The 14,971-nt window shown below is 44.3% G+C and overlaps 1 protein-coding gene across 2 annotated transcripts in view; it reads left to right on the top strand.

Moving 5' to 3' along the window:
• LOC148019729 (pre-mRNA-processing factor 19-like) overlaps nt 1–14,971 on the top strand; it is a 32,461-nt gene that overhangs the window by 5,751 nt on the left and 11,739 nt on the right. For both annotated transcript variants that reach the window (XM_087699871.1, XM_087699870.1), the window contains exons 12-16: nt 218–322; nt 447–563; nt 690–767; nt 1,181–1,277; nt 1,372–1,423. In XM_087699871.1, coding sequence (XP_087555997.1) covers nt 218–322; nt 447–563; nt 690–767; nt 1,181–1,277; nt 1,372–1,423 — 449 coding nt within the window. The remainder of the gene's footprint in view (nt 1–217; nt 323–446; nt 564–689; nt 768–1,180; nt 1,278–1,371; nt 1,424–14,971) is intronic.

The following is a 14,971-nucleotide window of genomic DNA, read 5'->3' as shown; positions in this document are numbered from 1 at the left end:
GGATGCCTTGCATATATGGCTTTCAAAACTCACTATTTGGATCAAAGATCATCGAGGTGCCAATACATCTTTTTATTTTGAGCAACGTGAGGTGTCAATTGTCAGCCCAATGTGTGGTCCAAACTGCATAGCAAAGTTTTTATGTTGGGAGAGGATTTCAGGCATTTTTAAGTGTTTATGCCATCATTTCTAATTTAATTGTCATTTGCATTATCAGGTCCGAGCTGTGACCTTACATGCAACACATAACTACTTTGTAACTGCATCATCAGACAAAAGCTGGTGCTTCTATGATCTTTCGTATGGGGAGTGCTTGGCCCAGGTCTGCACCTTTAATAAGAGATTAACGAGTTGTTTCATAGCCAACTTTGGATTGCAACTTGGATTAATATTGTTAGTATGCCTGGCCTCAGTTTTAGCGGTATCTGAACTTTTGATATTGCCAGGTGAGTGAGCCTTCAATGCAGGAAGGCTACACTTCAGCAGCCTTTCATCCTGATGGACTTATCCTGGGAATGGGAACTGGGGAATCTCTGGTGCGAATTTGGGACGTAAAGTCGCAGGCAAGTGTTCTCTCAAAAAATTTGTGCTTGGCGAACATCATTTTGGTTGTGGCTTTTACATTCTGACAAATTTTGGTTGTGGCTTTTACATTCTGACAAATTTGGGATGTTTTTATTGCTCACCAGGCCAATGTTGCACAGTTTGAAGGGCATGCTGGACCTGTGACTGATATTTCTTTCTCTGAGAACGGCTATTTTCTTGCTGTAAGCTTACCTCTCCTGGTTGATTCTGGATTACAGGTCCCGATGGACATATTGTTTATGCATTTAATATCTACTTTGAGCAGGTGCATTGCTCTTTCAAAACACATGCTCAATCATGTGTGTGCAAGATTCATATGTTCATTCATTGATTTGCACATGTATCTTGAACAAAAGAACACTCATACTCAAAAATGCACAAATATACATGTACATATATACATATGCATTCACAAATATATGTGCAAGGTTCATATGTTCTTTTGTTGATTTGCACATGTATCTTGAAAAAAAGAACAAGCATGCTCAGAAATGCATAAGACACATTTACATATGCATTCACAAGTTTGTGCATGTGCACATGCACAGGGGGTATTTGCTAAGTTGTGATACTGTTTGCTGAGAGTATACTGTAGACGTCAGCCCATGATGGTGTGAAGCTTTGGGACTTACGTAAGCTTAAAAACTTCCGATCATTTTCACCATATGATTCCAGCACGCCAACAAACACAGGTTAGTACTGCTCATTTGAAAAACTGGACATCTATGATAAAGCTCTATGTTCTATGCTCTGAAACTTATATTTAATTGTTTATTTCTCTTGCAGTGGAGTTTGATTTTAGTGGCAGTTATCTTGCCATAGCTGGATCAGACATACGGTGAGTTGTATGGAAAATGGAAAAATTGTTGAAGTCAATTATTTTTTGTTATGCTTGTCAAGAAAGATATGGCTTGTCTCTGACCTGGATCAGTGTTTGAAAATTGTCAATTATTTTCTGTTATGCTTGTCAAGAAAGATACGGCCTGTCTCTGACCTGGATCAGTGTTTGAAAATTGTTTTTTGTATTAATTAGAAATGAGCTATAGAAAATTATTAAAATTGTATGAAAGCAAAATAAGATGTCATCTAATGAAACAAATACATTACAAGGAAAAGTCTTGGCATGCTATCTTGAACGAACAGGTTAAGCTACACTGCTTAGCTTTGTGCCAGGCTTTGCATCTTTCTGTCTCTTTGCCTGTAAGGCAAGCAGTAGGAAGGCAATAGTTCCATTTGTTCCGCTAAGCCTATTTGCAGTGAAAATAGACGACGAAGATAGTATTTCCATTTCTGTACAGGCCATCACTTGCGCAATGCAAAGTTGGGGGAGTAAGCATTCTAGGCTCTACGACAATGAATGGATTGGTCATTGGCAAAAAGAGAGCCAAGAAAAAGATGAAAGAGAGCTAAACTCAAGCTTAAGAGTGAAGGACTCACGTCGTCACCCAAAACAGATGTTACCTTCTCTAGTGTAGAGAGGGCTATGATAGCACCACAAACGCTAAAGAAACGATTGACAAAGACAAGGTATATCTTGACCCAGTTCAGTAGCTAGCTGTAATCAACAAGGTTAAAGAATGGGTAAAGCTGTCTCAAGACGAGTTGCTGATATGGTAGGGGGAAATTGATGTCCCCTTTGATGTGAAAGGTCAGTTTAGAGATTGTACAAGATTCAAGTAAAGGTTTCACTAGTCCGTTCTGATTGAGTTGGTCTGGGTACATTGCATAGCCTTGAAGGCAGGTTTTTCATCTCTTCTTTCTCTCATTCTGTCTCCCCTGTCAAGTTCTTCTAGAGTCACATATGCCTTGCATTTTATCCACCCTGAATCTATTCAGCATGATGGATTGGATGTCCCGTCTGCCCTAAGATGTAGCTCAGAAATGGGTAGCTTGAGTGATTGCTGTAGTGTGTACTTTTGGAGTCTTACTGCGGGTGATGGTCTGTATGCATCCTGACAAGATGCACTCTATGTAACCCAGATGAGATTTTCAGTCTGGGAGGAAGATTGCCACGGTTATATGAAGAGCCAGAATGTTTTACTGCTGGAACTAGGGACCCGGGTATTGCTGGCATTGATGGCCTGATGTGATAGCCAGATCTTTGGGTCTTCTATTTGTTGTTAGGAGCAATGGGAAGGGTCACTCAAGAAGGGGAACACCATAGGAAGAAAGTACTGAGGGTATCTTGAAGTTGCTTGAAGTTTATACTAGAAAGATCCATTGCAAAGCATTACTACTGGAGCAATGTATTGATATGGTTTGGGACATGCTTTGGAATATGATGATGGGAAGGGGAGTAGAAGCCATTTGTCTATTGTGAGGTGATGCTAGGGTTTGCGTGGAGGAAACACAGAATGTATGAATACAACTAAAACACAATAACATATGAGAACATAGAAATGCAAAAACACAAATAGAGAAGAAAGAGAACCCTGAAATGAGTGTGTGAATGCTATAATTGAAGGAAAGAGTGCACAAGATGCTCAAAGGTAGAGCAATGAGAGTATCTGGTGAGTGACATCCATTGAAGATTGAACTTGAGGGCTGGAATGAACCTGTCAGAGCTGAGATGATACTGAATCTAGAGGGGCACCAGGCTGGAAACCAAAATGCAATAGTCTTTGGGCTGGAGTTGGTAAATGCAGCAGTGTCACTATCAGAAGATGATGGCAGCTGATCACTGGCAGCAAGCTAGAGCTGGGTGACAGCTGGTCGGCAGGAGCAGTAAATGTAGGCAGCAGTGTCAGCAAATATGGTGATAGCTGATGATATTAACAATATGCAGCAAAATGCAGCCTGGAAGAGGGTGTCAAGTGGTTGATGACAGCTGGAATCAGATCGCCTAGTGCTGATGATGACATGGCAGTAGTCACAAGGGTTGGACAATTGTTGGATGGCGTGGGCTGATGGCTGAAACATGCAGAACAAGGATGATGTGAGTGGCTAGGCAGCTTTCTATTTATAGATGTGGATTCTCCCAAAGTTTGGGTGTTTGCTTATGCAACATAGAAGCTTTGGCAAAGTTTGACATTTTGGGCTGTTTGAATGAGCTGATGAAGATTTAACGTGTAATGCATTGTTTTTAGCTTAGCACCCTCTTTATGTTCCAAATTCGGAACCAAAAGGGGATTGCAAGTATAGCTCAATCCATAATACCTCTAGGCATCCCATCCCAAGGCAGCCAGGGCATTGAGCCAAGAGTGCATATGTCAGAAGTGGACACGACAATGGGGCATAAATAGATGGTGAAATAAACTGTTGAACACAAGGTCAAAAGAGAAAAATATAGAAGAACATTGCAAAGAGAACTCAGAAGAATGCTCGGGAAATGGAATCCATATACCAAACATGAGACAATCATGTATAATAATGGGTTATTGGTCGCATAGGCACTGGCACCGGCTCTCCCTCTCCAATAGAACCTTAGGTGATGAATGACTGTTTGAGCAGGGAACCGTAGAATATAAAGAACAAAATAATGCCATAAATGGTAGTAGGTTAGCTAATAATAAATGCCTAAATACTCGTAATGACCACAATAAAATGCCTTAAATACCTTGTAATGTCAGGGATGACGAGACTCACACATTAGCTGATTAGACTGCTAACACCCTCTCTTAGATCATGGGTGATTTAACACAATACAATCACACAATGATAAAGGCTCATCATAGTCCATACAACAACCACCTTAAGAATAGAGCCATGGATACCCAAGCATTGGGTGACCAAGCCACCACTAAGGTGCCTCAAAGAGAACCTGAGTGTTGATGTCGATTGTACCAAAATTTGTAAAATAGAGAATGTAAACGCCCCGAACAACGTAGTATGCTTAACAATTATGATATTCGCTTGTTTTCGAGATTTAATATAAAAGAAAATGAACACTTAAAGCTGAAAATGAAAATTACTCACAAAATTACAGCCATGAAAATGTAAAAGTAATGGAAAACCCCCCCGAAGGAATGTATTTCTGCTCAACCCAAGTCCCTTAGGGAAGAGCTCAGTTACAATCAACCTGAGAGTGAGGAGAAGTAATTCTCACTCTCACAAGATCATGCAAAGATGTACAAACACACATGCATTATCTATTATGCAATGATAAGAACTGATTTCTTTACAGTTATGAGAGAAGAAAGAGGGGAAATCAGCCTTTCTCCATCGTTGAACAATAGTACATGGATAGGGCTTGCTTCTTGTTGCTAAAATGGAAGAAAGAGCTTGAGAAGGAGGTGCTGTAATGAATTTACAGGCTTGCTGTCCTGTAAAACAACAATGATAGAAGAGGGAATATGAAGGAATTTGATAATGGAGAAGTGGGGGATGATGATGGGGATGGATGGGGCCAGTTTCTGGCTATCTGTGGGTGCTGTACATGAGTTTACAGCAAAGAAAAATGATGTTGAATGAAGAAAAACGAGCTCTTATTTATAGGAGATGGAAGAGCTAGTACAAAAGGGGAAAGTGGAGTAGCACAAGACAAGTGTCCAGCCACATGTCATGAGATGTGACAAGTGGTGGGACACTTGGAAACTTATGTGATAAGTGTCTTGACACTTGTCTCTTCTCTATGGCCTTCCTTTTTGGGCTGAATACTGTCAAGAATAGAAACAATCAAATTTAGTAAGCACAGTCAGAGTACAGAACTTACTATTTTTAGAATGACATCCCTATTTTTTAGGACTAGCATTTTTAGGCTAATTCGAGGCTCCTAAAATTTAGGGACCTCTTAAAATTTAGGGATCTCCTAAAATTTAGGGACCCCCCCAATATGGGTGTCATATGAAAGCTTTTTCCGTGTACATCGCAAAAACGGTATCAGAATCTTCATGTGACTTTTCTATGCAAAGAAATGTGCATTTCAAGCTTTCAACCCACACATGCACATTATACAAGCATTTCATGATCATGCCATCTTGTTGATTGTAACTGTCTGTTCTGGGGGATCTAGCCCACACTTCAAGGCATCAATCTTTTCTGTGTGCGAGTCTAATCCTGATATGCGTGAGTTCTGGTCACATGCGCCCAATCGGGCCATATAGGTGGAAGTGTGAACTATCTTTTCTCTAACCCACCGCGTGGGTCCACCATAACCTGTGACCACTCATCAGTGGCCAGCTCCAATGCACTTTTCTTTATATCTAATTAGTGCAAAGGAAATAAATTTAATAAATCATTATATAGACAAATTAATGAAAAAGGATACAAATTCTGTTGCTATAGAGTTGTGACAGCCCTCTGGCTTTTATTCAGCTGTCCTCAGCTGAAAAGCTTCTTGATATGGCTGAAGAATGTTTGGGTAATCCTTCATGAATTTTGTCAGAGATCATAGCCTGTTTCAGGCAGGCAGCAGCAGGCAGCAGCTGCACAGTCCAGCTGCACAGTCGGACTGTGCAGTCGGACTGCCACGTGGCAGTCCGACTGCCTGCAGCTGATTTTTATTAGGCTGCGCCCTATTTTGGCGCCCCATTCCAGGCAGATTTTCGCCTATTTATTGCTGACGTTTTCAGCAGTCTGGCATTCATTCTCTGTCGCAGATTACAGACCGGTGCCGTGCAGATCTCTGTCTCTGTTCGCAGATTTCTGACAGCAGACAGTGCAGACTGCAGCAGACTTCGAGGTGGACAGCAGGTCGCATCGTCGAGGTGGAGACACGCAGTCCAGCGCACTGCGGCCGTGTATATCTTTGTATTCAGCATTCTTTATACAGCAGATCTTCAGTGTACACTGTCTCTTTCTCTCCCTTCTCTCTCTGCGTTCTCTCTCTCTCAGTCCTACGCTTCCGCACCGCTGCACTCTGACATGGTATCAGAGCAGTGTTTGAGGGCTGACTGAGCGCAGAATCAACCTGAAGAGGAGTTTCCATCGCGACACAAATTTGCGTTTTTTGCGTTTAAGGGCAGACAGGAGGGCTGCGCCTTGGAACAAGGCTGAAACGAGTGTGGGCGCACAGGAAAGGAGTACAGGTGGTGGATTTGCTGCTGTTTACTGCTGTTTGTCGCGGAGAAAGTTTGAGTTTTCAACCTAAAAGTGCAGGTTTTGCTTTTTCATCGCCTCCGGCGGGTGAAGGAGCTTCGGGACGCTGAAGAGCCTTAGCAGGCTGAGTCTACTCAGTCAGAGGGGGCTGCTTTTGCGTTTGAGAAGGCATTGCAGGTAAAGATGTCTACAGAGATGGACTTGGAGTTCCAGGCGATTATGGACCGGAAGGTGCCTGTCCTACCGGCTCTTCCTACAGATCAGAAGCTCGACGGCGACAACTACCGCATTTGGCGCGTTATGATGTTGGCCATTCTGGAGTCCTATGATTTGGCGGAGTTGGTACAGGAAGATATTGACCGGCCCTCGGTAAGAGATGAGTCCAAACTCTCTTCCGATGCTCGTACGGAGTTGGCCAGGGCCCAGTCTCATTGGGACAAACTGAATGCCAGGATTCGATCCTTTCTCTTTCTATCATGCACTACAGCCGTGATCGCTCACATCGAGCACTTGACGGTGGCTCGTGAGATATGGCTGGAGCTTGATCAAATGTACAATCGGATGACCCTGATGAAGAGGGTTTCTTTGGAGGTTCAGATGCGGACCTTGTCCGTCAATAAGTCTTCTTCGCTAAGGGAACACATTAACAAGCTAAGGCAGCTACAGATGCAGGTTCAGAATGCGGGGAAGCTGATCTCCTCCGAAGACATGGCGATTACACTCTTGTCCCAGTTGCCGCCACGATTCGGTACATTTTACTCTGCCCTTATTGCTTCAGGGCGCGAGTCTACTCTTCGATGGGAGGAGTTGGTTCCTATGGTCTTGGACCAAGAGGAACAGTTAAAGGGACAGAATGCTTCCAAGACGGAGGCGTTGACAGGTCAAGCCTCTCAGAAGAAGGGGAAGGACCAAAAGAAGAAGAAGGGGGATAACAAGTCCAAGAAGGACAAGGAGAAAGACAAGGACAAAGACTCCACATGCCATATTTGTGGAAAGACTGGCCATTGGAAGAAGGATTGCCCTGACAAAGACTCGAAGGACACCAAGAAGAAGGACACCAAGGATTCTGGAGCGGTGGGTGCACCCTCATCAGCTGCATTTCTACATTTAGTTGTCATTGAGGACGCTTCTCCGAATGCTTCTGATGCTGCGATGGCGGCTTCCCAATCTCGAGAGTGGATTATTGATAGTGGTGCCTCACGGCACATGACTCCTTCATCAGATGGTGTTGCCCAGCTGCGACCTTCGCGTGGGCAGGTTCTCATTGGAGACAGCTCTTCTGTTTCTATTGCAGGTCGGGGTAAGATGCAGCTTATTCCGGATGGACGAGGTGGCACCCATACTTCAGAGGTTTTGCATGTACCAGGATTGGGGTACCATCTCCTTTCAGTCCATAAGATTTGTTCCCTTGGTCTTCTGGTGGAGTTTGACAGTTCTACAGTGCGAGTCCTTGATCGTGAGTCGAGGAAGGTTCTATCATGTGGATATGAGGAGAACGGCATTTACAAACTGAAGTCTTCCACTGCCCTCTCTACTCTTCTTCTTACCTCACAGTCACAGTCTGAATTATGGCATGCTAGGTTTGGTCACCTGAACTATGACTATCTTCGGAAGGCGTCACGGGGACAGCTTGTTCGAGGGTTGCCGGATATAGTGGTGAGCCAGCAGCCATGTGTCTCCTGCATAAAGGGGAAGCAGCATAGGGATGCCATTCCCCACACCGCTTCGCGGCGGTCTACTTCACCGATGGAGTTAGTATCTACGGATCTATGTGGCCCTATGAGGAATGAGTCCCTGCGTGGGAGCTCGTACTTCATGCTGATCGTGGATGACTATAGCAGGATGACATGGGCCTACTTTTTGGCACTAAAATCAGAAGCTTTCTCGCACTTCAAGGATTGGCTTCTCTTTGAGGAGAACCGATCAGGCCGGAAGTTGAAGACCTTGCGATCCGACAAGGGAGGTGAATTTGTCTCTAATGAATTTGCTCGGTTTTGTGCAGATAGAGGAGTTCACCAGGAGTTTGCCAATACGAATACTCCACAAGAAAATGGTATTCTCGAACGGAAGAACCACAGTGTGATCGAGATGGCGCGCACCATGATGGAGCACCGACAGACCCCCCAGGTTCTGTGGGCTGAGGCTGTGGCTACTGCAGTCCACATCCTTAACCGATCTCCTACTTCGGCCGTGGAAGGGATGACTCCATTTGAGGCGTATTTTGGATCGAAGCCAGATGTTTCTTACTTTCGGGTCTTTGGGTGTGATGCCTATGTTCACATTCCCAAAGGTCACCGTGACAAATTCGAAGCGGCTTCCCGCAAACAGGTATTTGTTGGCTACAGCTCCCAGTCCCAAGGCTACCGACTCTATGATCCCGTCAAGCGGGATGTATATACTAGCCGTGATGTGCGGTTTGTGGAGGTTCCGGCCTCTTCAACGGGTGAGGAGCATCCCGTTCTTGGAGATCCAGGGGAGAGTTTGGCTCCTTCTACAGTTCCACTGGAGCCTGTGCCGTTTGATTATGATTCTGTTTCTGACACAGAGTCTACTGTTCCACCGGTTCCTTCTGAGGAGTTACCACCGGTGGACATTCCAGAGTCTTCTACTGATGGAGAACGACGAGGGGAGGTTCGGCCTCCTCCTCGCTGGGCCCGTGACACACTCCGTGATTCAGGGATCGAGGGGTTCCTGAGGAGTGGGGACCGCAGGATGGTCCGCGGCGGTCACGGAGGCACCAGGCGCATTCTTCGGAGCTTGTTTGCTCCAATTATTGTTTGATGTCCCGAGTTATGCAGGATCGAGAGCCCACCTCCGTGAAGGAGGCTTTACAGTCCGCCCCATGGAAGAAAGCTATGGAAGCTGAGTTGGAGGCTATTGAGAGGAATGGCACTTGGTCACTTGTGCCACGCCCCCCGACGAAGAAGGTGATTGGAGTCAAGTGGGTCTTCAAGACCAAATATCTCAGTGATGGTACTTTGGATAAGCACAAGGCTCGCCTTGTTGCTAAGGGTTTTGCCCAGCGCCCAGGGATTGACTGTCATGACACCTTTGCCCCTACAGCTCGTATGGCAACCATTAGAGCTGTTCTTGCTTTGGCTGGCCATAGGAGATGGCCTGTTTATCAGCTGGATGTGAAGTCGGCCTTCTTGAATGGTGATTTGAAGGAGGAGATCTACGTTGAGCAGCCTCCTGGCTTTGGTTCTTCCGATGGGAAAGTCTACAGGTTGAAGAAGGCCCTGTATGGTCTCAAGCAGGCCCCGCGCGCTTGGAACGAGAAGATTGATTCGTTCCTCCAGACTCAGTTGGGATATCGGCGGTCCAAGGCCGATCCGCAGCTGTATGTTCACACTTCCGAGGATGGTTGTGTGCTGTTTGTATTATATGTTGATGATTTGATTGTCACAGGTGATGATGCACAGCAGGTCCAGGAGACAAAGTCAGCTTTACATCGGACGTTCGAGATGACGGATTTGGGGCTACTCCATTTCTTTTTAGGACATGAGATTTTTCAGTCTCAGAGGGGGATCTTTCTCTCCCAACAGAGATATGTACAGGAGCTCTTGGTGTCTTTTGAGATGGATGATTGTCGGGCCCTCTCTACTCCTATGGATCCGAACTGGAAGGCCACTTCCCACTCAGCTTCTCCTTTGGCGGATGCTTCCCGCTATCGACAGTTGATAGGGTCTTTGATTTGGCTTCTCAACACCAGGGTTGATCTATGTTTTGCTGTTGGGCTCTTGGCAGGGTTCATGAGTGAACCTAAGACGGTGCATTGGCAGGCTGCTCAGAGGATACTTCGGTATCTGAGGGGGACGTCTGATTTGGGGATTCATTACCCCGCAGGGACAGATGGGTCAGATCTTGTACTTGCAGGTTGGAGCGACTCGGATTGGGCCGGTGACGTGGACCATAGGCGGTCTACAACAGGTTACTGCTTTACTTTGGGTGCAGGTGTTATTTCTTGGAGTAGCAAGAAGCAGCCCACGGTAGCCCTTTCGTCTACTGAGGCGGAGTATCGGGCCGCGTCTTCCACCACCTGCGAGGTTGTGTGGCTTCGGAGACTGTTGGAGGAGCTTGGGTGCCCCCAGGCTCGTCCTACATTGCTGCGATGTGACAATGAGAGTTGCATTGCCTTGGCGAGGAATCCTGTTTTTCATGCCCGGACGAAGCACATTGAGATCCAGTACCACTTCATCCGAGAAAAGCTTTTGGATGAGACCATCACTGTGGAGTATTGCAAGACGGAGGATAATCTTGCGGATTTGTTTACGAAGGCGCTTCCTCAGGCTCTACTTCGGCAACATTCCAGATCCCTCAGGCTTCTGCCCTGTCCAGGCTCTAAGAGGGGGTGTCAGAGATCATAGCCTGTTTCAGGCAGGCAGCAGCAGGCAGCAGCTGCACAGTCCAGCTGCACAGTCGGACTGTGCAGTCGGACTGCCACGTGGCAGTCCGACTGCCTGCAGCTGATTTTTATCAGGCTGCGCCCTATTTTGGCGCCCCATTCCAGGCAGATTTTCGCCTATTTATTGCTGACGTTTTCAGCAGTCTGGCATTCATTCTCTGTCGCAGATTACAGACCGGTGCCGTGCAGATCTCTGTCTCTGTTCGCAGATTTCTGACAGCAGACAGTGCAGACTGCAGCAGACTTCGAGGTGGACAGCAGGTCGCATCGTCGAGGTGGAGACACGCAGTCCAGCGCACTGCGGCCGTGTATATCTTTGTATTCAGCATTCTTTATACAGCAGATCTTCAGTGTACACTGTCTCTTTCTCTCCCTTCTCTCTCTGCGTTCTCTCTCTCTCAGTCCTACGCTTCCGCACCGCTGCACTCTGACAAATTTTTCATCTACCCACTGTGCATCTGTTGTGGTAGGTTCTTGAATTTTAGTAAGAATTTTTGTGTCACAAGGCCACTTCTCGTGGTTCGATCCTTGTGAAACAAAATCTGTCCAGGTTTCAAGAGTTGCTCTGTTTCTTCAACTTCTGGGGGATCTTCAGTAATGGGTTCCTTTGGTTCTAGTCCTATGTAAGGTTTTAGCAAACTTACATGAAAAGCATTGTATATTTTCCAATGAGCAAGAAGCTCAAGTCGATAAGAAACTTCATTTATTTTCTCAATCACTTTGAAGGGTCCAAAGTATCTACTGGAGAGCTTTGGAAAAGATGAATTTTGACCGGAACCTTGTTTGAGCCTGCTTTTATCAAACTTTAGCAAGACATATTGACATTTTTCAAAAGCCAAAGGTCTTCTTCGTTTATCTGCTTGCTTCTTTTGTCGCTCTTGGGCAACTTTGATAGTGGCTCGAACTTGATCCATTGCGGTTTTTAAATTTGAAGCAAACTCATCAGCAGCAAAAATCTTATCTTTAGTGCGAATAATTGGAGGAGGAATCACTTTACCCTGTACTATTTCATTTGGAGCTTTCCCTGTGGATGAGTGCACTGTATTGTTGTAAGCAAACTCCAATAATGGAAGATATTTCTCCCATTGTGACTTATGTTCACTAACATAAGCTTTCAACATATCCAAAAGAGTGAGATTCATCACCTCTGTTTGGCCGTCAGTTTGAGGATGAAAAGCTGAGAAGAACTTTAAAGTGGTTCCCAAATTCTCAAATAAAGCACGCCAAAAGTTACTTGTGAATTTGGAGTCTCTATTTGAAATGATCTCAGAAGGCATACCATGTAATCTGAAGATATGTTGAATGAAAAGTCTTGCAGCTTGTGCGGATTTCAATGTTTTATGACATGGAATAAAATGTGATTGTTTGCTGAATCTATCAATTATGACCCAAATCATATCATGACCTTGAGGTGTTCTTGGAATACCTGAGATGAAATCCATTGTGATAGATTCCCATGGATCTTTGGGTACTGGAAGAGGTTGCAACAATCCTGGAATCTTCTGTCTATCATACTTGGATTTTTGGCATACCAGACAAGCCTCAATGAAGTTATGTGTATCTCTTCGTAATGTTGGCCAATAAAAGTAGCGCTCAATTGCACTTAGAGTGGCTGCCCTCCCTCTATGCCGTGCATAAGGGGGTTCATGACTTTCTTTAAGGACCTTTTGTCGAACAGGAAGAGTGACACAAAGGCGATTGTTCATGAGAAGGTAACCGTCTTTGATGGAATAATCTGGATGAGAACCTCCTTGCTGTAAATTTGACCAAATTGCTGCAAAATCAGTATCTTCATCATAAGTATTCTTCATCGTTTGAAAATCTTCATGATGAGCCACTGTAATAGTTGCAATGCGAGGCACTCTAGAAAGTGCATCAGCAACTACATTTTGTTTCCCTGGAGTGTACATAATTTGAAAATGAAACATAGATAAGAAATTTTCCCATCTTGCATGTTTCTCTTGCAAATGCTTTTGAGTCTTGAAATACTTCAAGCTTTGATGATCAGTTTTAATAAGGAATTCATTGCCTAAAAGATAATGTTTCCATATCTTTAAAGCATGAACCACTGCTAAGAGCTCCTTTTCATAAATGTCATACCTTTTCTCGACATCATTTAGATGGCGGCTTTCAAAGGCTACGGCATGGCCTTCTTGATTTAGCACTACACCAATACAATCACCGCAAGCATTTGCTTTCACCACAAATGGTTTTACAAGATCTGGAATGATAAGAACAGGTCCAGAAGTAAGAGCTGTTTTCAGCCTTGTGAAGGCTGCCTTCTTTTTTTCCTTCCATTGGAAAGAGATCTTATTCTTTGTAAGGTCATGAAGTGGAGAAGCCATATGTGCAAAATGCTTGATGAAGCGGCGGTAATAAGAGCATAAGCCAAGAAACGATCGCACCTCATGTACATCATGAAGATGAGGCCATTCTTGGATTATCCTGATCTTTTCAGGATCCATCTGAATCCCTTCAGAAGAGATGACATGCCCAAGGTAATTTATTTTATGCATGAAAAATTCACTCTTTTTACCATTTACCAAGAGTTGATTTTGTTGAAGTAATTGTAGAACAATTTCCAAGTGTTGATGATGCTCCTCTTCATTCTTGCTAAAGACAAGAATATCATCAAAAAAAGTACCGACATATTGTCGATGCTCTCTAAAGATGCGCTCCATCATTCGATTAAAGGTGACTGGTGTATTAGTTAATCCGAAAGGAACCACCAAGAATTCATAAAGACCGTATGAAGTGCGGAAAGCGGTTTTGTGTACATCTTGTGGTATTACCCTAATTTGATGATAACCACTCTTTAGATCAATGCGACTGAAAACCTTTGAGCCTCCTAGACGATCCAAAATGTCGTCAATTCTGGGAATAGGAAACCGATTCTTCACAGTGATTTTGTTGAGGGCTCGATAATCAATGCACATCCTGAATGTGCCATCTTTTTTTTGAACAAGAAGAACCGGTGAACAAAATGGTGAGCTACTTGGCCTAATTAGCTCTCGGTTGAGTAGGTCTTTGACTTACTTTCTGATTTCTTCTTGTTGAGGACGGCTCACACGGTATGGTGCTATATTAGGAGGAGAACTGCTCGGGATAATATCAATATGATGGTCTTCTGACCTTTCTGGGGGAAGCTAATAAGGAAGATCTTCCGAAAAACAATCTTTATACTTTTCCAAGAGCTGAAGTCGCTCTTGGTTTTCAGCATTCATATTATCTTTTACATCAGTGACATAAAGCAAACAACATTGAACACAATTCTTAATTGCTCTAGAAACTTGCATATGGCTTACCATAGGTATGGTGTCTCCAGAAACTCCAGCTTGGATCTCGTACTTCTTGCCTTTGTTGGTGAGTTCTACCTTCTTCTTCTGAGAGAAGATGGTTGAATCTACTCTATGATTCCAGGGCATGCCAAGAATCACATCGCAACCATCAAGGTCTCCGATACAGAAGGTATCTTCGTCATTGTAGCCTTGAATTTGAAACTTGAGCTTGCCAATGTAGGGTGTCACAGTCTTCACAGTGTCACCTTCATCAGCATTTAAAGCTTGGCGAACTTCTGCCGGAGTGTCCATCTCTTCATTCTTTAATCCAAGCTCTTTAGCTAATTGCAAGGAAATGATATTTTCATTCGTCCCAAGATCTATCAAGAACAGTGCTTGCTTACCTTGCAACTGTCCCCAAGCTTTTAATAATTTGCGCGTCTCTGGAGTGTGAGTTGTGTTTGCAACTACATCACTGATAGCATTGATTTTCATTGGTGACTTAGGCTTGTTGTCAGAAACCTTGCTTTGTCCCTTGTTTGGACATTGCTTCGCTATGTGGCCTGTTTGTCCACATTTAAAGCACTTCCCTTCTTTCATGAAGCGTTGCTTTTCTTCTTTGGAAAGTTGCTTTGCTTGTGGGTATAGATTGGAGCGAAATTGAGGAGCATTAGGAGGTGCATAGGGCTTCATCTTCTTTTGATTTGATGGCTGCTTTTGCCGCTGT

This window comes from Lygodium microphyllum, chromosome 19 (genome assembly GCF_053477565.2).
Source record: "Lygodium microphyllum isolate KBCC chromosome 19, Lygodium_microphyllum_v1.1.10, whole genome shotgun sequence".
Taxonomy (NCBI): Eukaryota; Viridiplantae; Streptophyta; class Polypodiopsida; order Schizaeales; family Lygodiaceae; genus Lygodium; species Lygodium microphyllum.
This window is presented reverse-complemented; position numbering and strand designations above follow the sequence as displayed.